This window comes from Streptopelia decaocto (genome assembly GCF_964273445.1).
Source record: "Streptopelia decaocto genome assembly, chromosome: 5".
NCBI lineage: Eukaryota > Metazoa > Chordata > Aves > Columbiformes > Columbidae > Streptopelia > Streptopelia decaocto.
In genome coordinates this window covers 8,191,989-8,216,704 of record NC_138659.1, presented here as the reverse complement: position 1 = coordinate 8,216,704, position 24,716 = coordinate 8,191,989, and the positions used below count along the sequence as shown (strand labels likewise).

General features: G+C 41.3%; 1 protein-coding gene across 1 annotated transcript; it reads right to left on the bottom strand.

Annotated features, from left to right (window-relative positions):
- Positions 1 to 9,686: 9,686 nt before the first annotated feature.
- NUF2 (NUF2 component of NDC80 kinetochore complex) lies at positions 9,687 to 23,689 on the bottom strand. Its single transcript, XM_082054735.1, has 13 exons — positions 23,481 to 23,689; positions 22,174 to 22,248; positions 21,155 to 21,231; positions 20,411 to 20,472; positions 19,340 to 19,437; positions 18,664 to 18,737; positions 16,779 to 16,875; positions 15,773 to 15,835; positions 14,885 to 15,022; positions 13,847 to 13,987; positions 12,969 to 13,144; positions 11,083 to 11,218; positions 9,687 to 10,485 (listed from the first exon to the last, which is right to left on the bottom strand). The coding sequence occupies exons 1-13, from the start codon at positions 23,601 to 23,603 to the stop codon at positions 10,336 to 10,338; spliced, it is 1,410 nt and encodes a 469-aa protein (XP_081910861.1). The 5' UTR covers positions 23,604 to 23,689; the 3' UTR covers positions 9,687 to 10,335.
- Positions 23,690 to 24,716: the final 1,027 nt, after the last annotated feature.

The window sequence follows — 24,716 nt, the reverse complement described above, 5'->3', positions numbered from 1 at the left end:
CATATATAGAATCCAATAGAAATAAAAGTATTGTTACTCTAAATAAAATATTAACTATTCATTTGATATTTAATAATAAATTTTAACCTTATACAGTGAAACAAAAACATGAAAATTGGTTTTTATTCAAATACCACTCTGATGGTAGCAAGTCCAAACTCCAGCTAACAGGGTCGTGCTTCATAAGAACCAGGAAGAGAGCCTGAGCAGAAAAAAGGCAGAAAATATCTGCCTTTAAAAAAATTCTGAGCAAAACAAACTACAGAATGAAGCAGGAGCAAAATGGGGCTAAGGATCTTTCTCCTGTTTTAAGGAAGCCATGGACAAACAGAATGTCCTCAAATTCAACCCAGCTCTCCAGAGAGGCCAGTCATGGCCACACAGCTCCCAGGTCCAGGTCAACCCCCGTTTGTTTTACCAATATCTCAGCAGCATCTCATCTGGAAGAAAAGCACATGCAGAGAGCGCATCTACGGTAGCTTCACAAAGCACCAAACCTTATCTGAGAAAGGCATCCCTGGAAAGCCACATCTGTAGGATCAATCAACAAGTGAAGCACCAGGATCTTCTCACAGGGAGGACACCTGGAATACAGATCTACTTCACAGGAAGAGATACTCTCTGTGTTACCAGAGACAGATTTTCATCTGGATATCACTCAGTGTGAAATTAAATCCTGGTGCATTTGGGAAATGGTCCACGGAGAGGTGATTAATTCTATTAGAGGATCTGGAGGGAACTCACTCCTGTTTGTGGTTTTGGGGGTTTTTTTGGTGGTTTGTTTTGGATTGTTTGGTTTGGTTTTGTTGCAAGTTTTTTTTGTTTTGTGGGGTTTTTTTGTGGTTTTGTTTGTTTGTTTTGTTAAGGAACAGAAAAAGGAGTCCAGAATTCAGATTATAGCAGAATTTCTTCTGGAGCTTGAAACTGATCCTTGAAACTGTCATTGTCATTGACAGGGTTATTATTAAGTGGCTGTGCTCATAAGAAGCACACTTTAAACTCTGCATTTCCTAACATTTTGGAAGTTTGAGGACTTCACTCTGGCTCTCCTTCCCCTCCCATAGTGGCTCCATGGAGATGTACCTGCAACTGGACATTTCGTGGTGCTGCAGCATTCACCTCCCTTCTTTCAACAGAATAAACCAAAGGACTGTCCTGGTTTTGTAAGTTACACTGGCCCTCATTAAAAAGCTTTCTTGCAGTCCCACTAAGAAGTAGTCCCTTTGTAAGAAAACAGACACAAGAAGCCAGTGAAAAATCACTTGGCCATCAACTGTAGGAAAGGAGCCATTTTCTGGTTTGGTTGGGTTATGCTTGTCTGTAGTTGTTTTGTTTGGGGTTGTTTTGTTTGTTTGCTGTTTTGTTTTGTTTGTTTGTTTGTTTTTGGGGGGTGGGTTTGTTTGCTTGTTTGTTGTTTTGTTTTTAGTTTCCCTTCCTCATCTTTCATCACCTTCCACTACAAGCACATCATTTTGCTTACTCTGTTTCTTGTATGTTAACACACACTGCTTATTCCAAAACAAACAGGATCTCTGGCATTGAGAAGTGAAACCTCTCCCTTAGACATCACTAGAAGCAGCTTTCAGTACCAGCACCCACTAGAATTTGCTGCCAAAGTAGAATGAAACAGGTAGCAGGGAAGAGGAGCTAAGTGAAGATGAGGAAGAGGTATGAAACCTTCTACCCACAAAGGCTGTAGGAACACAGGGCATCCACAGGGCAGAAGAAAGCTCAGTTTTGCTGAGTTAAGAAGAGAAGCAGGTAGAGTTGAAGACCAAAGGACACATCCAGCAGGGTCCAAGGTTTTTTCTGGCAGGCTCAGTATTGAGCATCATAGCTTATGGTTAAGGTTTTCCTGGCATTAGCTTAACTCCCCCTTACTGTAAATTGTTTTGCTCCCACTAGGACTTTCCACTACTTATCCCACAGGTCATGGTTTCCTAGTTCTTTCCCATTTTTGGCTTTTGAAATGCAGCATGCAAAGCTGGATACATTCTGCTAGCCTAGACTTCACCAAGTACCACAGAGTAGTCTTATCTCACTCCTGACCCCACAACTTGCATGTGACATTCCTATTAATACTCCCAGGAACAAGATTTCTTTTTGAAGGAGCATCACTCTGACTCCCTTAGCTGTGATCCACGGTCAACCCAAATCCTTTCCTGCAGTACTGCCTGCCTAGGCAGTTGTTTCACATTTTTTTTTAATCAGATATTTCCTCCCTAAAAGTAATGTTTGTTGTGAATTGCATCCTATTGATCTCTAACCATTCCTTCAATTTGCCTAGATCATTTTGAACTGTATCATCCAGTGCAGAGAGCTCACAGAAGGAAAAAACACCACCACACACGCCACACTAAACAACATTTTGACAGTAAGCAAAGGGCAACTATCCTTTGAGAAAAGTGGAATCACACCCACTGGAAGAACCTGTTAAGCAAATTCAGTTTGTGCTGCTTCTACAGTGCTGTCCTCAAGGACAACACCAGCAACTGCAGTCCATAGGCATTGCCCCAACTACCCCATCACCCACCCAGCAGCCCAGAAGCAAGATTCCCCTTGGGTGATCCATGTTCAAATGAAACAAGCTCAGAGTGCTTTCTTGTGCCATCCCAATTGTCATAGCTTGATCCTTTCTATCTGGCAGTTCAAAAGCCTTTAGAATCTCAATGGCATAGACCTTTCCACACACGAAGCACCACATACCAACCCAGACCCAACTATTTTTTTTTTATTTCAAACTGTAATGAGAATGCCAACACAGCAAACACTGACCAGCTGACACATCTCTACTGATACAGGGCAGGACAGCTCAGATGGAGCTAACACGTGCTCTACAATATGTTCACGGCGGTTTTAAAACAGGAGATTACACTGATGCCCCATTCAGAAGATGTCAGACTGTGTTGGCACATGGTCACAATGTGTTGTTACATGGTAATTTTCCACTCAGCCCAAATATCGCCAGCTAACGTTCTGGCCAGCCACTGTGTGGTAATCCCAGGCAGAAAGAAAATTCAGAATTCTTTCCCTATTAAATCTGTGTACAACGTAAGACAGTTTTTCTTTTTCCTTGCATTTCAGCTTTTTGCCTGGCTGCAAGGAAATAGGGGTTTAAGAGGAATGCATTAAGAAAATGCTTTCTTAACGCTAGCTGCAAATTCACCTGTCTCCTCGATGCTGATACATTTTCCTTCAAAAGTTTGCATCCTTTGACATCTTTGCAGTCCCTTCATGTTCCTGCTGCTGTTTCTCAGCAATAGATAAGAAAACTTCAAAACCTTGCTCTGCACTGGCAATAATGAGATTCAAAAGAAAAGATTTTTTTCCAATCTTTCTACATAGAAAAAGGCCTGAATCAGAGCCCAGCAGTGCACAAATATTACTCATGTCATTGACACTAAGAAAAGGGGAGCTGTGAATAAAAAATGTTAAAAATGAACACAAGGAGCATTGTTTGCATATCAGAAAAATTAATCTACATAGGGAAGTGTAAGAGCCTGCAATTCAGAAAGCAAAGAATTAGGACAGCCCAGCTGAGAATAATTTTCTAGCCAGTTAATTTAATTGCATAAATCATTCCTTTGTTAGCAATAAAGAGATATAATTAAAATGAGATTGCTTCTCATTTCTATTCTCTGGAAACTAAAGGAATTGATTTTGGGGAAAGCATTCTTCCAAATACCAGATCGGCAAATTACATTTACCTTTTTAGAAAGGCTAAATTATTTTGCACTAATATCATGGAGGGTTTAATTAATTATAGATCTGCCATATGATCTTAAAGAAATAATTTACTTAATGCCCACAGAACAGAAGTTTTTAAGTGTGCATATCCCTCTGATAGATGGTGTGCAGATTTTTACAAACAGGTCAGAAGTTGAACAGGTGGCTGTCAGGAGAAATACAAGGAAATATAATAAATGTTTAAAGATAGGGGATGGTTTGTTAAGAGATATTAAAGTACCGCTTCCTATTTACTGGGACATACCTGGATTACTGTTCTTTGAACTCCTCTGAACTGATTTTCTTCTATCTGTTGCAATGCAGGTTGTTTGCTATCCACAAATCTTCAGGGCTCCATAAGTGTTAAGAGGTTAATAACAGAACAACAATAGGAGAAAAAAGTGTGAAGCCCACCTATAAATACCGAATATTGCAGGGGTTGGCCACCGTCAGGCCCTTAACAATGGTGTAACACAATACATCTAAATACAGAGGTCCCACAGCAGTACCACTGTCACACTGTACACCACATTTTGTAGGCTCTGCTTTCTCCTCACAAAGAATCACAGACCTTGGGAGATCACATAGGGTATTGAATTCCCTGTTCTTCACTTACAGCCAGAAAGGCAATAGGTCTCAAACAGAAAAGACCAAAAAAAGCCCATACTACATGTAGACCAAACATCACAGCACTTCACCCAAATTCCTAAGACCTGCAGTAAAAAACAAAAGCCATAACATGAAACAAAGCATCACCAACACTCCAGTTTTCACCAACACAAATACAGAAGAGTGTTCTTAGAAACAGATGAGTCTTCCCAAATCTTCATAATGCCCACAGCTCATACACCCTGCTAGAAAGGGGTAAAACTGTCATTGTCATCTGATGGGAACTCTGAAATTTAGTGATCAGTTTAGCACTGAGTTTGCAAGCAAGATGCACCAGCTGATCACTCAAAATACCAGAGGTCTATACTAACACCCTGTCTGTATCATGTCCAACTCCTATGGATTCTGGGGAAGAAGAAAATTTAAAAAAAAAAAATCTCAGAAGCTTAGTTAATAAAGTTGGCAGGGAGGAAAGGGAGTCTTTTCTATATGTGAGGGATGACCAGGGGAAATACTCCATCACAGAACTCATGGCATGAACAGGAACATAATTTCCTTCTAAACCTCTCCCCACCAGACTGAGTTTCCTTCTAGAGTAGTCTCCAGCTCTAAGATTCCTTCCATGGTATTATCTAAGCGCCTTCACTAGGCAGATTGCCAGCTAGTTTCCAAATTTCATTCCTTTGAAGGTTACAAACTCTTCTACCCCAAAAGCAGTTATAAAGGTATATACATACAGCATCATTTCGGGGACCTGCCTTCTCTCATCATGCTCTCTTTGTAAATAGTTATCATGCAGGAGATCTCAGATATGGTGGTGACATCGGGGTGCGGGGGGGAAACAACAAACAAAAGCACACAACCCAACTTTTCATCTTCCATTGACAGTCAAACAAACTGAAAAGCAGGAGGAATACAGAGAAGAGTTAAATGACCTGAGCAGTTAAATCAGCTGCACTCGGCTTCTGCTGAAGCAGCCCCAGGCACTCTCCCTGGCCAGGCAAGCATCACCATCTCATGAACACACTGAGTTACAAACACCACACTGTCAAGAGGGGCAAGTCAGGCAAATGTCTTCTGTATCCACTCCAGCCTTCCTTCTACAAGAAAGGAAGAACAGACACTCCCTTCTACGTTGTAGAAACCACTAGTAACTTCAAGGACTTTTGTCACGCTGCCCACTCTCTCAAATTGTCCTTTTTAATCAGGTGAAAACTGCCACCCTTCCACAAGAGGCTTCCCCTGCCATCGAGGATTCCCAAATCTGATGCTCTTCAAACAAAGGTACAAATTTAAGTCCGGCTGCTTTGATGAACTCTCCAAACATCCACAGAAAGTTTTCTACATATCTCAGACAGATATTAAGCTTCATCGTTTCTAAGGCAGACACATCCTTATGCAGTAAACCCTGCAGGCTATGGAACAGCTCAGCAACATACCTGCCTGGCAACTCTGCTCTCGGTACCAGCATAGCCCATCCTCTCGGATCTGCAAGAAATAGGAGCTTCTCAAGAAGCCAGTAAACTTCTTCAGTACAGTCACTAAGTCATTCCTACATAGAGCCCATAACACACACACTGGCCATGTCTCATCAGCTCTTTCTTTTCCATGTGCTTTGTACAGTGGGGGGAACAGCACAGGGACAGCCTTGTCCCAGGAAGATCATTCCTTATGTAGGCCACCACTGCATAATGACAAACATCACTAGAGAAGATGCTGTGGAAGATGGCAGGTAAGCTGAAAAAGGAGAAGGCTTTGCATGCAAGAGTTAAATAGCAGATAGATTAGATCTTATCATTTGATATTTCCAGCAAAAGTATTGTGTTGCTATGGAAACCTCAACATAACCCAGGTTTTCCCTCCTTTTGTTTGTTCATTTTCTGCAAACACTGGCCTCTCCCTGTCCCCTCCAGTGACTTGCAACTCACAAAAACAATTCTTTTTCCAATGTCCACTTCTTTGCAAGTATATTTTTCAGTACATTGCCTTTCACAATATCACTGACACAACCTCCAAACTCCTCTTTTGCAATAAGTACTGTATAATTTGCTACCCATCAGGAAACTCAGCTCCTAGGCATGTTGCTCTCTTTCTGCTCAGGCAAAAAGGGAGAAAACCTTCATGGGAATAAAATTTCTCAGGCTTCATTCATGGAGAAACCACATCTACAACCTCCCTTCTCCTCGAGTCAGCAAGGTGTGCCTCTAGTGATTGTGTTTCAGGGCTTGTAAAGACCTGTCTCCCTCTAGGCATTGCAGGTGTTTACTCCCAAAGTGCAACAGCTCCACCTGTGAACTTTCCACAGAGAAAAATGAGACCAAACCCAAAAAGGCAACCTAAAACCCCATGAAATTGACTTTGTATTTGCAGTAGGATCAGACAACCACGTTGAAGCAAGGAACAACGCAAGGTCCTGTGGATTCTTCTGTGTCAGATGGCCCAGGCCACAGCAGTAACTATGCACACACAACTTGAGGATGCGCACAGAATGAGAAACTTGCAGTACTACTGCAAACTGGTGAAGAATCACATACAGGTGGTGACATTGGTGACACCCTGGAAGGGTCACTTTAACTTACCTGTCACACTGCCCCTTTTAGATTGTCAGAACTGTAAGGCAAAGACCATCAGGGACTGTTATACAATATACAGTAAGTGCCAAACCTGATTCTGGCCCATTGGTGCTAAAAAAAAAAAAAAAACAAAAAACAAACACGAAAATGACACAAGGCAATATTTAATGAGAGGAACAAACCTGACCCAATCCCCATCAAATCACACACATACACAAAATAAAACCTTGGTTGCTATCTTGCAAGATGTCAGTGCAGTTTTTAAGTACTACTGCTGTGTTCTGCCCCTCTGCAGTCACCCTGCTCTTACTGGGCAATGCAATACAGACCAGCAAGAGAGAACCCAAACCCTTTGGGGTTGAAGAAACAGAAGTATATTGCAGTAGTGCTGATACATACCTACCACTTATTTTGTGGCGCCCACTGACATCAGGAAAGTCCACCATCATCAATATTCCGCAAACTTTTTCATACAAATTCTAGCACTAAAAATACCACAAATCAAGAGGTCCCTTGAATGTCACAGGAGATCAACTAAGTGTAAAATGCTACAGAGTTTCATAGTGTCACATACAGTTCTGTCCCCATTTAGAAAGCCTCAAGCAACAGACCATTCCCTTTTTAGCTTTGTAAAATGCAGGCAAAGGGAATCTAGATATTCAGCTCAAACTTTTCCTTGTTTTATTCCCAGGCATCTCTAGCCATTTATTTCACTCTGTCTGTACCTGGTCCATAAGCTTTGGAGACTTGGTGCCTGAGCAAGCTTTACAAAAGGTAAATGGGCCCTTCAAAGCTGAGACCCAGTACCATATAATGCAATGTGCTTTCATGGGTACTGGCAACTTCAAGATACCTTCATATTCCCCAGCTGGAGGACAACACCAAGAAGGACACAGCAGCTTTTTGCAGTTGTTTGGATGGTCTGCACACAAAGCTGACTATCAGTCATCTGAAATCTTTACATTTAAAAAAAAGTTTTAATTTACCTGGTTCTGGCTAGTCCTAGAATATATGAATCTCAAGCTGCAAAGCTGCTATTCTAGGGTTGCAGATTCAGCAAATTTCCTTTGGCTTCCTCAGCAAAGCTGTGACAGAAACAAAAACATGAATTCATCACCACTCTGTGCCAAGAGCCCCACCAAGTGGGCAAACACACCTGCAGCTCCTCTTCCAGCTCATCCTACAACGTCAGAACAGTAAGAACTGCTGAAAAAACAAAGCTTGTGCACCTAACCCAGCCCTACTCACTGTGGCCAAAGCCTAACAGAAAGGGGACTTCTGAGACAGAGATCTGAATATCTCCTTTCCAGCAAGACTTTCCATTAAAGGCAAAACAAGAGAGTGAAAAAAGCTTCCTTCACAAGGAAAGCAGCAGCAAGGCATATGAGCAGGGAAGAAGCATCACATAGTCTCAAAGTTTCGTTCACGTTCACGTACCATGACAAGCCATAATTTAAGTTGCTCACCCACTTCCCATCTCACCCATTACTATTTTTATTCCTTGCAGAGATACCCAAGCTGGTTTAAATTGGACCAAAGCCCTGTCCTCCCTCGGAGACAACATATCTTCACGGCAGGAGACACTTACCTTCCTTTTTAATAGTTTATGGCGAGGAGTCTGTGCAAAGGAAGGATACTTACAAATAGCAGGAAGTTCAGGCTCTGCTGTCTGTACGTGTATTCTGGATGTTCGTAAGTCTGAGCTCATCAGAAGAGGTATTTTCATCTGTGTTCATGTACAGAACTCTCCCAGCTGCATACAATAACTGCTGATAATCTCTGTGCCCTCTCCTCTACCCATTTCCCACCCCACCTTCGCTCCATACACACTTTTTTTTAATTCTAAGCTAAAACCGTTCAGCTCTAAGTAAGGGGGCTTGGGAACAGGCTATGGATAAGCTGATGGTCAATCCATCTTAAACTTTCTGCTCCTGGAAAGGGACCTCCTGAGTGGTAGTCTACATTCACACCAACCTTTAGCTGATCTAAGCTACTGCCTGATCTATGCAGGTTCCCTAAAGAAAAGCTCTAAGTAAGACCCAGATCATGCTGAATCAAAGCACAAAGCAAGTGCCTCAGCTCTGTTCTGTATTGATCTGAATTGGCAGTTACCTGGTTACTCAAGCAGAGGTGTAAAGCCAAGTTTACAGGATATTTATATGAAGATGGAGTAGATGTTATGTCTTCCACAGAAGTTTTCATACTCCAATCAGGGCTACATTCTGCCCTGGTTTCCTAAAGATCACCTAACTTAACTGCAGCCCAAGCAGCACAATGCAAATTGGGTACAAGCTTTATGTAGCACATAAAACACTGAAGTACATACAAAAAAAAGTCAAATGTATATAAACAGTGGTATGCCAAACTGCAGAGCAGCTACTGACATTCAATTATTCTCAAAGGCAGACCACTGGGAAGGTTGTGAAGGTCTCATTCCACTATGTCTAGTCTCTTATATCAGCTTAATGATAAATGTCCATCTATAATTTGCTTATTTCACACCAGTGTCTGAAAATAAAGGAGTTCTACAGTTCTGTTCGATTTAGGCCTTGACAGATGACTCTAGGCATTCAGACAGAAGTACTAACAGAAAATACCAAACATGAAAATTTTGAATAACAGTGCCCTCTTGAGGGAAATTGAGCTGTATCACCTTATCAAAGCCACCCTCCCTTCACTGCTATTCAGCTTACACTGAAACTCCCCCCACTGCCTTGCCCTTGGTTCAAGACCAGTAGAAGTTCTTGAAAAGCAGCAGTAGACTCATTCCAAGGAATAATTTCTCTCTAGATAAAATATAGCTTTATTTATAGGTATTTTAGCTACAAACAAATCAGCCATTCTGAAGGCACAAAATCATACTGGAAATACATAAACCTGACACTGGAAACCATAAGTTTTGCTTCTTCATGAATTGCAGCCTTTTATTTTACCCAACAGCTGGTGTTGCAAAACCCAAGAGGAGGAGCCAGAAGATAGCATTTTCATTGTCCTGCAAATTCCTAATCACTGGGATAAGCAAGCATGATCTCTCTAGAGAAAGTATCTTAATATTTATAAGCAGTTACCTGAAGGACAGTAAGTTTATCCCATCAAAATCACATGCTGGCTGGAGTAATTCCTTCTAGTATCTATTTGAAGCTTTTGAGAATCTCTTTCCCAATAGCTGCTGTAACATCCAGGCTGCGGAACACAACCTCCAACCTGTCTTTATAAGAAAGTAGATATGACTGTTCTACTTATACAATACCAACTCAAAGGAGTTCACTTTGAATGTGTACAGCACCACCAAAAGGGAAAGCCAACCAACAACCCAAAAATTATCAGAGCAGTTAAAGGAGGAATGCTTGGCTTCTTGTATCTTGTCAAGCTGGGATATAGACTGGACTGACATGAGAATACAAGTGGAATACAAGTGAAAACAGGTCTAAGAACTACTTCCAGAAGTCTGAAGTCCAAGCAGCCCCTTCTTCAGTTCAGCAATTTTTTCTTCTCTTGAGGTTGCATAACTTTCTGCTGTCTTAATGAGAGATTCATGAAACTTCTCCAACCCAGCCTTCAGATTTCGGGATATTTCCTAGAAAGAGAAGATAAAGGGGGAGCAAAAAACAAAACAAAACATCCATCAGAAAAGTTAACATTTCTGCTTCATAAGGATTTAAATGAGAGCAGTCTGGTGGTCTCAAGTGACTTCAAAAGTAACTCATCCCAGGCTTAAGAAGCAGCATTCACAGAACACAGGAAAGTTACAAAACATCAGAAGAATAGGAGCAGCCACAAGTAAAAATCCCAATGTTACAATTCTGTTGTAACACTAGAGGTGACAATACTAAGATTGTCAAAACCAAAACAAAACAGCACTAGCTCAGTATTCACACTACTATGTGTTAACCTGTGTTCAGAATCTTTTCCCTCAGGTCTGCAAACCTCATTTCTCCCACGGGCCACCTACGGCCTGCAAAGATGAGCACAAGCCTGAGCACAAACCCAGTTATACCACAAGCAGGACATGCTCTCCCTCCCACTATCCACCCAAACCACCACCTGTACAGACTATTTGTCTTTAGGGCAAATGTTCCTTTTTCTACGCAGTCCAAGTTAAAAATCAGTTTTGAGAATAACAAGCAGAACTCCTTCAGGAAAAAAAACAAACAAACAAACAAAAACACCTCACCTTGGCTTTCATTTCTTCTTTCTCAGCATTCTCCTTCAACTGCTGAATTTTGAATCTTGCATGTTGTTTTTCCTTTTCAATAGCTGTCACTTTATCACAGACAGCACCCCTCTTCTCCTGCAGTTTGTCGCAATATCTAAAAGTGGGAGAAAAAGTTAGTACTGAGACATAACCAATCACAGATGAAACTTAACCCCACCACAAGCAAAGTTTTCATTTTATAAGCATGAAACTAGCAGCTTCTAGAAGCCATGCTGTATAGCATTTACTTGCTTGGAAACTTGTCCCATTCTTAAACCATAACTTAGGTACAAGAAGTGAAATTCAAAGTGAAGTTAAAGGAGTATGTTGAAGATCCTCAGCTGCTGCCAATCAAGGCAACTCTGTGACATCTGGACACTGCATTTTCCTGCTTTTGTGTAACATAGTACAGGTGTCAGTGAAGAGCCCAGCCTAAAGGCCAGCTGCTGGACCATGTTAAAAACCACTCTGTTTCAGCATAATTAGAAGCTACGCATTTTCCTTAGCCTCAGATCCCCTCCCACTACTCCTAGACATCTATGTATGTTATCTGCAACTTCCAGGCCATCATTTCACTGTATATCAAATAAAGACTAAATAGTATTTCCCCAGCTTGCAGATAAATTCAGATCGCTCCAGCTGTGAGCTGCCATATAATCATCAAATGAAACAGATTTACTCTGATTTCAAGTGCAAAAGCACCTACCAGTTTATAGTAAGCATTTGTATAATAATCACAGTTGGAACTGTAGCAGTTGCCTTCTCTAAAGAATGGCTGAAATCACTCAGAAAGAGCCTTCTTACATCTTCCTATTCAAGGAAAGAGTCAGGACACATTCTCTTATTCACTGGCAAAAAATGCTTTTTCAGCTCAAGGTTACCTCCCATACCCTCTTTCTTATCAAAGCATCTAATTGCATCACTCAAGGGCAATATCCAAAACATTAAAAACATAAATCAGCAACTTCACATAAAGGGCATTACATTATTTTCATTCATTATTTGGAAGGAAAAGTAACTTTAATCTCATTTAGCTGGTTCAATACACTAAATGAGGAGCAAAGGAAGCCTGGAAATCTCACTGCCATTCTACACACCACACGAGCCTTTCAGCATGACTAAATTTTAGTTGAATCTCTTAGCTATATGGAAAAAAGCTCTCTTCCATCATAGTTAATCTACCCAGCTAGTAATTTTCCATATTCCCTTTCCTATCCATGTAGCAAAAAAAAGTTATTTAATAAGCTTTCTCTATACGAGTTCAGCACTTCTAATCTCACAGTGAAGCCATGACCTTACAACACTGCAGTTTGCTGCTGCAGAAGCGACTGCTGTGCTGTAAACACTGCCTTGCCACTTGCCTTTAGCATATGGTAGGAAGGAAGATGGGCTAAGAGGCGTTGATCAAATGACACTTTTCCTTTTGTTTTAGAAGCATCATGTCAGGATAATACTCCTCCGAGATACGAGCCCCATTTCCCCATGGGTCTCAAACATCTTTGATAACGAGCAAAAGTGGCAAGGGAAATTATGAAAAATTCATGAAAGGCAAATGGGGCTTTGTTGAAGTCTGATAAGTTGGAAAATTATCCCAATGTGACATTCTCTTTAAGAAGATAAAAGCATCAAGAATAAGCATTATAAATTAAATTAGCGCGCCAATGAAAGAATTGCTGTCAAGTCACACTGCAATTATTGATTTGAGACCCTAAGTCCCTGCCTGCAGCACTACTGGTCTTCACGCAGAGCTATCCCACATCACTCATTTTCTTCTTATTGCTAAGCTAGGTGTTTGTTCCAGACAAGAATTTTGGTAGCACATAAAGACAAAGTAGTATCAGGCAGCAGTGTCAACTCATCCATACTCAAATACAGTGTGCTTATATTGCTCAACTTCCTCGCGCTTCTTTTCTCTCCTTATTTCAAGTGTAGACAGCTTCTCATGTTTTGCAGTGACCAGTCTCTTTAAGGACATTTCATCTGTCTTTGCCTTTTTCAGTTCTATGTGTGCATTCTCAAGCTGGTCCTCCAGATTTCTGACCTAGAGTACAAAAGTATTGAACTTAATTAAATGAGGGAAAGATAATGGAAACAGCACACCCTGTTAGTTTATTGATATTAGAACTAGCTTCCTGGTTTTTGAAGATCTGATTGCTAACTAATTCTCCCAGTTAAATCCCAGTTCCCTAGTCTTTATCCGATTCTAAATACATCCAAGTTAACAAGATCCCAGGACTCTGAATCGTTTTCAGAAGTTACTATGAATTCTGCTATAGCTCTTAGCCAAGGGTGATTTGAACATGTGCTATACAAATACCCCAAAAGACTGCATACTATTTTCAAAATGCTTCTAAAAATTGCATTCTCCCAAAACTGAGTAGCAAATAGCAAAGTATTGTGTTGCAACAAACGTTGCATGAGGGAAAGGCTGGTTTAGTAACATTAATAAAATTAAAGGCATTTAACATGATTCTTCAAGTATTTATTTTTTGCCCTTAGTTTCTGCAGAAGAAACTGGATCTCTTCTTCCATCATTTCCTACCAACAAGCCCAAGACAGCTCAAACTATTTTAGGTCATGTTTCTATGGTAACTAAGGCTTTGACCATTAGAAGTGGCATGCAGCAAAGTAGCAGCTCTGTGTTACTGATGTGTTAAAGAACGCGATTTTGAAGTTATGCAAATTCTTTATTTTGGAGAAGAGGGGAGGCAGGAACTTTCACAATACAGACGATAATACAAACCTCTGCTAAGACACTGGCCAGTCTCTCCACATTTGCTCCTTGTCTTTCCATCTTCTTTTGATATAACTGCACCTCTTGTTGGCATGATGGCAGAACCTCAACTAGGTCTCTATAAACTTCATATTTCTCAATAACTTCTTGCTTTAAAGAGAAAAGACTATTAATAAACCAGCTTTGGAGTTCAGCATTTATTTTGTGTATAATTAATACATATTGACCTTTTTACCCTTTCCCTCTATTAAGTAGTTAGTGAAATAAGACCTTCAGTTTGTTAAAAAAAAAAAAAAACACCACACTTAGAAAGCTCAAGAAAAGTAACAAGCAATTGTTTTACTCTGAACTAACTGGCTTGTTACAAGAGCTTTCAGGAAAGAAAAAAACTGTACAGTGAAGAATTATACACTGGAAGTTATGTAAAGCATTATAAAAACAGATGCCTGGAACTACAGTAATAAAGTTCACACCTTTGGAACAAAAAATACACAGAGAGACGAAGTTACACAAGTTTCACTGATGTATGAGCAATCATGAACTATAAACATTGAAAGACTGGACATTACTATGAAAAAATAAGCTAGGAAGAGAACTCAGTGTTCCACATGCTAGTGGAGACAGCCACCAATTCCAGAAATAAGGAATGATAAGAGAAACACTATGTAGTACGTGTTCTAAATCCAAGGACATTTGTGAACTGCCAAAATATTGTCATCTCTTGAAAGATAACAGCCAGACAGGTGGAGTATAGATTCAAGAGTTCTACATCTAGTTTCACAAAAACAGTTACTCATCAGGACAAAGCAGTAGTGACTGCAATCCTGATTAAAAAAAAAAAAATCCACACCCCCAAAAAGCCACCAACACAAACAAAAAGCCACCTACAACCAATCTTCAGTTTTCTCTGAAGCTGTGATTTCCTTTCAGACTAACTACTGTTTGTTGATTTTTGACTGGAAGTGTAAGTCATTCAAGAAACAGCTCCAGTAAAACATGTGCTTTTTATAACAGAATACCTTTTATGTGAACCGAGAAAAACCTCACCTTGGATTTCTTGAGTTTTTTAACAGTCTCTTTCATCAGTTCTTTGTAATTTTTCAGTTCCTCTGGACTCTCCACTATTTTTGATTTCAGCTGCTCTTGTTCTTCTTTCAAAGTAGCCATTGTCACTTTAAGCTCATTCTAGTTAACAAGACAAACACACTTTCATTACTAACAATTAAGTGAACAAAGGAATTGTGAGGGATGGTTTGCCTGGATCTTTTGGTTAGACAAGTTCTTTTCTCTGTTCTAAGTCATTCCTCATTAGAAAGTTTGTTTTAAAAATAAATTCCTCTAAATAGCATTAACATTCCCAATCAAATCAGTTAACAGTCCTTTTTTCTCCCTGAGCATGCTTATGGCTGTGGAACACTAAGTCACAAGAACAGCAATTAACTAGTACTCCACAAAATACCTGCTAATTAGTGTGTATTACTTCAGAACCCCTCACTGAGGGCAACCCAGGCAGTCACTGCAAGGTTTCAGAGCCAGATATATCAGCCTAGGAGAACAGTAACAAGCTTCCTGTGCAACTTCTCAAAAATCTCCTGTTTTGTCCCCACCAGGTAGATCAGCGGCTGCCTCATTAGCCATTCTATGCACCCAAGGTAAGGCCACAGCTTCTCAGAAGTCCAGATCGGCTTCCTGAACACAGACAGAGCTTTACATTGCAAAGGTGTGTATTCAAAGTTAACAATAAAACAAGCTACTGCAGTAAAGCTGCCATGGGAAGAACAAAAAAATAAATGAAGCCAAATCAGTTAAAAAAACCCCTAATAATCACCACTTGAACATCGCCTAGCTCCAAGAATAATTTGATCCTAGAAAGAGACAGACAATCTCTTAGTTGATCTGAGATGCAAGCTACAGTTTACACAGAGGTGTACTTACCAGCTTTCGGGTCCTCTCTGCAATATCTGTCTTCTTTTGCGAAATCACTTCTTGCAAAGCTGTCTAAAAAACAAGCAACAAACTTCAAATAAGCATCTCTACAACCACTGCTTCCTTTACCCTTCTATCACAGATCTGTCTACAAGAGAAATCTTAAGTATGGTTTCTTTGGAGTGCCATAAGCAGCAGACAAAATTGCATCCTGTAAAATTTACAAGACGAGTAAGGAGATAATTGTCACAAAAGCCACTGGGATCACTAGGGATGCAGCCAGCAATAGATAACTAGGAACAGGGATAAGAGATGGACCGCCGCTATCCTTACTGACCCTGGCACTGTTACACACACAACATACTCCACCAGAAGCACTGCTCTCAAGAAAAAAACTAAGTTAATACAAGATCACAAATAACAGAGGTCAAACACATGGTTAATAATATTAATAACAGAGACAGGATTTAACATTAAAAAAAGCTACATATTTTTTGTTTGTTTTATTTTCCAAAACAGCTGAAAACATTACCTATGAGATCTTAGAGGCAAGTTGCCATTGCTGATAAGTTACCCCTGCAATCAACCCTAATGTTTTTGCCAGGCATTCCCTCAGGTGACCCTTCTTAGGCCTCCTTTCCTGCCATGGCTCATACCTCCAATTCAAATTCTTCAAATTCAGGTGGAAAACAAATTCAACAGGAAAACATATACAACACACTTCTGAACAGTAACACAAGTATCCCCCAAGTCATTCCAGTAATGCATCTCAAAAAGAGTCTATTACACCTTTGTATTCCCTGATTTCAAGTATGTTTCACATTCCTTACAGTGAAATGAAGAGCTGGTGCTTTCAATTAGACAAGACATTGTATGGTGATGACCTTTGTTTTATATCAGAAAAATCTCCTTTATCCTTTGTAGAAATAGGAGGGGAACAAAATCAACAGGAATAAGGAAACCTATGATCAGAAGCCACAGTAGCATTTCAGAGAAATACATAACAAGATCATACTTGCTTCCGACGATAGTCTTGCCTTAGTAGTTGCTCCAGCTCTCTAATATCTTCTGTCAGTTGCTTGACCTCTGCTTGATGTTCAACTGGAATGGTGCTAAGCAAAAAATAAAGATATTGGACAGTTTCAGCATTATTATAGTCAGGTCAGAGGACAGTAGATAAAACAATCATTCTCTCTAAAGAGTTTACAACCAGTAACTTCAATAAATAGGGCAAGACAGTCTCAATCAATAGACCTTGTTCTCTTTTGCTTGTAGGATTTCATAGTTAAAGTATAATCTAAAGAGCTATTTTGGCAAGAAGTGGTACAAGCAAAACAAAGGACTAAATTTAAAGATAGTGCTAAGCAAAGCACAAAAGAACAATACTTCTACCAATTTTTGTTGTGATTTTCATTTATGATATTTGCATAGTATTACCTGCCATAGAAACAACTTGTACAAGGGTAGACCTATAGGTAGCCAGAGAAGCTCCTGTCTAGCACATACCAAGAACAGCTATCAAAGAAAATAAAATATATTGGAAGGTAGCCATCTCTGCATCCTATTATCCACAGCAAAACCAAAACTTAATGGTGCAAAGACACAGGACTAAACGGCCTGAAACAGAGAATGGGGCAAACATGTCAAATAACTAAGGAAGCCAACTTTACCCACCTATTAACTTAAAGATAGGCTTCTTATAGCTATAATAAAGACATACTACTAAAAACTAACTATAACAGCAAAAACTTTCATCATAGTCCCCAACATACAAAATACAATATCTTCTCAAAGCCACACATACCCAAAGCCACATTTTCATTTTCTGCCAGCAATTCTTCTAGCCTAGTGTCAGTAGCACTACTTCTATAACTGAGTGCAACTCAACAGCAACACCTCTATATTTTCTGGCTCATTCCCTGGGAAGGCTCATTCCTCATGGGGGCTAACCAGCAAAGTACTCAGAAAAGGGCCAAAGGAGAAGTCAAGTCAGCTCAAATTAAAAGTTCCTATAGTAGTTATCAAACAATTCTGTCTGATAACACAGCTCAACTACTCAGTTCCTGTTTAAACACCCCATATAGAATCAGAATCATTTAGGTTTGAAGAGACTCTTAAGTTCAAGTCCAACCATTAAGCTAACACTGCCAAGTTCACCACTAAACCATGTCCCTAAGAACTGCATCTACACATCTTTTAAACATCTCCAGGGATGGTGATGCCACCACTGCCCTGGGCAGCCTGTTCCAACAGTCAACAACCCTTTCTGAGTAGAAATTGTTCTTGATATCAAATCTAAATCTGGCACAACTTGAGGCTATTTCCTCTCATACTATCATTCATTATTTAGGAGAAGAGCCCAACCCCCTGGCTCCAACCTCCTTTCAGGCAGTTGCAGAGAGGAATAAGGTCTCCCCTCAGCCTCCTGTTCTCCAGGCTGAACCCCCCAGGTCCTTCAGCCGTTCCCCAGCGCACTTGTGCTCCAGCCTCTTCTCTGAACTCACTCCAGCACCTCAAGGACTTTCCTGTAGCGAGAAGCTCAAAACTGAACCCAGGATTCAAGATGCAACCTCACCATTGCCCTGGTCCTGCTGGCCACACTAGTGCTGATACAAGCCAGGAGGATGGTGGTGTTCTTGGCCACCTGGGCACACTGCTGGCTCACATTCAACTTCTGTTGACAAGCCCCCCTAGGTGCTTTTGCACCAGGCAGCTTTCCAGCCACTCTTCCCCAAACCTGTAGCATTGCATGGGGCTGTTATGACCCAAGTGCAGCATCCAGCTTTTAGTGTTGTTGAATCTCATACAATTGATCTCAGCCTATCCAGATCATGTGCACTGAAGAGAAACAACAACCAAGTCAAGTAGTGCATCTCACAGTGCTTACTCCTCATACTCACTTCAGTTTCTCCAGTTTCATTGCTGCCTCCTGATTTGCAGCCTCCAGTTGTTGGCGTTTCTCCATAGCCAGTTTCTGCAAATTAATATTTGGATTTTTTTTTTTTTTATTTTAAAGGAATATGGTTTCTTTCTGGGCTTCTATTAGAAGCCTGCTCATCATTATTTCACATGAAATGCACCATTTCTAACCTACTTATATATTCAGAAGAGAAGCCACCTGCAATTCCCACTTCAGCCCATTGACTTACGTTTATCTTTTCTCCAAATGATGTGAGGTGTGAAACCTTTGCTTACCAGACTAAACTATCAAATAAGTTACTGGAAAAAAAATTCAGATAATAGCTCAAGTAATAACTTGGCCATGGTCATACAGAAACCTTGACAATATTGACAAACTCATCCACTCTTCTAAACTGACATGTTTCCTCAAGGGCTTTGACAAGGTTTTTGTTAAACCATTTACAATAGCTGTGCAAGCTTATTACATGTAATACAGCTGTACAGGTTTTACATAATATTAAACTACTACTTTTGTGTATTACTTGGCAACATTGAAGATTCAAATGCCATATTTAAGCATATGATTAAAAACCCACAACCTTTATGTTCCCAGTTCCAGGTTAATATTAATTATCCTTAAGTCGGTATCTGGAGTAACATGGCACCCAATCTTACATAGTTCTGCTGTAACTCCAAGTAAGCCTCACGTCGGAATTCTCTGAAATTCACAAAGTTGAGAATGCCGCTCAAAAAGCGAGCTGTCCTCTTTGTTTCTGAAATAGGAATTAGAAGCCATCAGTATTCTGGTTTCCACATGCATTACCATTGCTTAGAAAAAGTTGGGCAAAACATAATTCAGAGAAAAGACAGAAATTACAAAACAGAGTCTAAATTATTTCTTCCCCTACTTGCCTCACAAAGATTTCACTGACTACACAAAAACTAGCACTACGCTACGAATCTCCAATGTCTTAGCAGTTCTATGCAATTCCACAAATGAAAACAGCATCTAAGAGAAAGACCATCAACATACAGCCTCCCATTAAAACAGAAGTCAGGGAGAAAGTGTATCGATCTTCAACTACAGGTCTGAAAACAGAGCCTCACTGTAACTATGAGGCTAACTGAAGACAGCAGTTTGAACTGCAGGGACTTTTTGGCTCTATTGCAAACAAACTTTGTGGAAGATGTTTACAAAGGCTTTGAATGTCTGAGACAAGGCAGAGCCACAAGAGTTCTTCAGAATAGCCTTTACTAAGCTGTTTTTATTGTACCAGAATCACCAGTCCTAGATATCAAAAACGGTGAAGGAAAAATTAAACTGCTTCCCACACAGGCACCAGCATAAGAAATACCTACAGCATGCCAGAGTTGTCAGGATAATTTTCATTACCACCTATTCCTATATTATTTCGAGTATGTCACAGTCTGCTCTCCAGACCAGCTGTTCAACAGACTCGTCGCATGCAGAACTCCCCTCAGTTATTTAACTGGATTAGCCTACGTAAGGAATAAGGAGGAAAACTGCTCATTAGAACCAGTTGGTCCAAGGGCCACAATAGTAGCTGTGTATGGCAATATAGCACAAGAATGGCGAGGAGGTTAGTTAAATGGCTCTTCTTGTGACGTGCCTGCGCACACAAGCTGGAAGCCAGGGACAATCCTCCACCAAAGAGAAAAAGCACCTGGATATCAAGAGACACCCACCACCCCAGGAAACACGAGGATTAAAATGCATGTTCTTACTTGGGTTTAAGATATCATCAATTTGAAAATCAGTAATCTGGCACACTGAAAGTAAGCGCTGCCTGCAAAGAAAACAAAACAAAACCTTATCTGCAGTGACCATTACTCAGTTTTTGTGCTATATCCATTTACTAAAAACCAGAACCTCTCCTCTCATCCCAGAGCACATGTACAGCAAGCACATAACAGTAAGTCTCAGGAGAACAACACAGTAGGACTCTACACACAGATCAGCATTAAAAATGTGTATTCTTACAGCATCTCAAAGAGATTTCTATAGACAAATTACTTGCCTGTGTAACAACTTCTCAGCTTAATTAGGGAACACCTACACTTAGCTGTTAGTCTTTTCTCCCCTTATAACTGAAACAAAGCTTGAAGTCAAACTCACCCCATTCCAACAGAAATATCTACACAGAATTCAGACAGCAAATTTACACAACAGGTACTTAAAATCCCTCTTCTAGGTGTAATGATGACCCTCTAAACATTGAGAGTATAGATGTCCACTCCATCTTGGTGAGGCTGGATTATTTAGTTAACACATTCATTTTCACAAGATGGCTGGCTGCTGAGAATTTTACTCTACTTAGGATTGCTGTCCCTTCATATGCAAATTCCACCTTGCTCAGAACCAACAAGCAGTACAACCACAACACCAAAATCCATAAAACCCTGCTACTTCTCATAAATCAGACCTTTACAAGGAATAGCAATTGAAGAGATGCAGCATCTTCTACTTACATGTGAACATACAAATTACAAACAGGTAGAAAGCCTTCAAATATCTGTGGATACGTTATCTCAGTGTTGACGGGCATCTAAACAGTAAAGAGAGTAAACGCATAAGTAGAGAATAATTAAGAATCCACACATTTATGTCCACAACATAAGATACTACAAGTAGGTTAAACACACTGAGGATCTTCTCTCCATCCACGGGGAACACATGCTCGAGGCTGAAGAATTCCATCAAGTTAAACAGCAGACTATTTTAAGTGTCAGGTTTGGCTGGTCAAAATACAAAAAGACAATAATGACTAAAAGCAGCAACATGACAGACTCAGGAATTCAGTCTAAACGTTGTTTAAATTTGTTCAAAACTGGTACCTAAGGACAGACTTCGCATTATCCACCTAACAGGAAGCAGCTCTTTCTTTAACCACCCAAAAATTCCCACACAACTGTTTTATGAAGAAGTTGTAAGGAGAAGGTAGTGGTATACTGTCACTTTTTACAATATTTTAAACCTCATAATGCAGTATTCCAGCCAATGTAATTGCCTGTAAAGAACTGAGTTACCTTGTGCACATATGAACTTCCCTTTCAGTTTATCCAAAAATTGCATGAGAAAATACTACTTATTCTCACTTTCAGGAATCAGTTCTTGTCTAACAGACACAGGAGTTAAGTATCAGTTAACGTCCAGCTGCATTTCTCCTTATTTTCCTCTCAGATAGTAGAGAAGCATAAATGATCAAACCTTAAAAGCAACATTTACTTTCCTTCTACATGAGTCTAACATCTACGCAGAGACCCTCCTCCAGTCATAGCCAAAGACGTATACAGCATCTCTCACACAAGTTTTTTTGCAAAAGAGGCAGAATTTCTGAGCTCCCATACATGGAATTACAACATGGAAAACAGCAAGCTACTTGCCATTTGCTAGGGAGAAGGCAAGAGGGAGATACTTCAACATTTAATTTGTTAAGTGCAATGCGTTTTCTTTTCATATTTCATTACACCTGCTGCTACAGACTTACCATGTAGAAATGCTCCAAGCTGATTCCATACACCTTCTGCAGGATTCTCATGTAAATCATGCGTAAAACATCAGGCTGCAAGAAGAAAGGGCATGAATCAGTATTCCATATGATTCATTGTCCACAGCTCTCAGACTAGGCCATAAAAGTAGTTCTGCCTTTAACACATGAAAACTGATTTCACTGAGCCACCAAGACGAATAAGCTTTTCTTTCCAATAGTTGGCAGTTGAAGCATTACTGTCACATAATACAATCATAAGAGACGGCAATCAGCTCAGACAACTACAGCCCTCACTGTCACAGCCACTCATTGTTTATCATTACATTGCTGCTCACTGAGCAGTTTTCAAACCAAGTGACACCAAAATAAGAAAAAGTCACAGGAACTATAACCCCATAGCAAAGTGTGCCCTTCATCTCATCATTAAAACAGATAGGAAAAAACATCTACAAGCTAAGCAGTTATTCATTTATAACACTAAAGCACCATCAGTACAAACCAATCTTCTTAAAAACGATCACTCCATGGTTCCCTAAACAGACAGAGCCAGCTCAGTCCTCTATCAGGGACAAACACAGAGCACAAGGAAAGACACCGAAACATCAATTCAACTCTAAAGCCACTGCTCTTTTCCCAAGGACACCACGAGACTACCTTAGAACTAACGGCAAGACCATCAGAAGAAAGAAAAGGGGAGGAGAGGATGCTTTTTACAGGACCGATTTAAGGGTATTAGTAAATGTTTACAACGAAGTAAATGTCTACTCAGGTTAGTAAATGTTTACTCAGTTTACAACGAAGCTATTGAGACTATGAGCCTATGCCGAAAACAGTGGCTTATACCACGGGACTGAAATAGACAGACCTTGTAATTTCATGTTTGTTCGTCTACGAACCCACCCCCTTCCCGGCGAGGCTTGAACAGGCTGCTCGCAAGCTGAAGGGGGGAGAAGCGCTAGGTTTAGTCCTTGAGCTCTTTAAAGACCGATCTGGCACACCGGGAAAACTTTCAGTTTACCGAGAAGGCGCTGGTGTCCGCCACGCACCGCGCAAGCCGGGGGGCGAGCGGCCAAGGAACCAAGCGACGTGCAAGGAAGCCTCTGGTGCCACGGCACACAGAGACAAAGCTCTTCCCCCCACAAAAAAAAAAAGGTTAAGAGCCGCCCGAGCGCAGCGGGGCGCGCAGCGGGGCGCGCAGCGGGGCGCGCAGCGGGGCGCGCAGCGGGGCGCGCAGCGGGGCGCGCAGCGGGGCGCGCAGCGGGCCCGCCCCGCCAGCGCTGGCCGCGGCGCCCGCCTTGGCGCACCTTGGGGCTGTCGAACACGTCCTCCTTGACCAGGTTGCGGGCCTCAGAGCCCGCCAGGATGTGGCTGCGCAGGTAGCTGATGATGTCCTCGGGGCTGTAGCGGGGGAAGGTGAACGCCTCCATGCCGGCACCGGGCAACGGCCCGCCGCGCGCTCCCAACCGCCACCTCAGCCGCGCGCAGCTTGAATATGGCGGGCGCCCCCTCTGGCCCCGCCCCACCTCTCTCGGCGGCCCGCCGGTGGCCTATCGGCGGCCGCGCCGGTGGGAAAAGGGGCGGGGCTTGCTGAGGCTCCGCCCCGCCCCGGCGCGCGGCCGCCCTGGACCGTTAGGGGCGTGTGTCGGGCGGTGATTTTAGCGCTGCGCCTGCTGCAGAACAATGTTCAGATTTCCTAAACACAAGCGCCACTTTAAAAAGTTCGGTGACGGGTTCACTCTGTTATTTACCGCACGGGGGAAATACGCCAAGCAGAATGCTGCTGACCCTCTCTGCAGGTGCCTGGACCCGTTCACAAAGCAAACTGTAGGAAACAATTATTTGTAAATATAATAGGCTCAGGCAGGATCTCTCAGCAAAGCCATTTTTTAATAACGATATTGCAACACCGGGTGTTCTACCTAAAGGTAGGCACACCAAATAGTGCAAAAAGCCCCTGCTTATATCCCCCAAAATCCCAGCCGCAATTCCCTCCCCTGTTCCCCATTGGTTGGTACTTCAGGATTTACAGACTATCCCGACACCTGCCTCAGTTTACGTACAATACCCTTCCCCTTATCAATCTATTTAAAATATGGATTCCTGGTACTTTGGCTGCCCTTCCCCCTAAATTAACTTGTAAATACAGGTATCAGTATATATTCCGGGTAGAGATTGTGTTTTACATTAAGGATTCATAGTCCGATGTCTCTTGGTCCTCCACCCCTGCTGGGGTCAGGCACCAGGTCCTCTGTTATATAAAAACAACAGTTCTTCATTAAATGTTCCTTACACAAACTTTCAGGCGTCTTTCCTCTCTGATAACCATTCGCTGCGGAATCTGTATCTTAGAACTGCGGCAGCGAACTTTCAGGCGAGGCCTTATGACCATACGCAGAGCAGGCTTTCAGGAGACAAGATTCTCAGAAAATAAAACATTTACTGGAGTAGAATAGCAGAAGGGCTGGCTCAAGCTGGGTACCTGCGCAGAGGTCCGCCCGAGCGTAGAAAACTACAAACTTTTATATCTTTACAGACCATTC

What these genes read in the sequence shown, in the direction of transcription:
- NUF2 (XM_082054735.1), bottom strand. Translation starts at nt 23,603, where the DNA reads ATGGAGGCGTTCACCTTCCCCCGCTACAGCCCCGAGGACATCATCAGC. An exon ending in TGGAGTTACAGCAGAACTAT is followed by an intron (nt 18,738 to 19,339) that starts GTAAGATTGGGT and finishes ATTAATTTGCAG; the next exon opens with AAACTGGCTATGGAGAAACG. An exon ending in AAAAACTCAAGAAATCCAAG is followed by an intron (nt 13,988 to 14,884) that starts GTGAGGTTTTTC and finishes TTCTCTTTAAAG; the next exon opens with CAAGAAGTTATTGAGAAATA.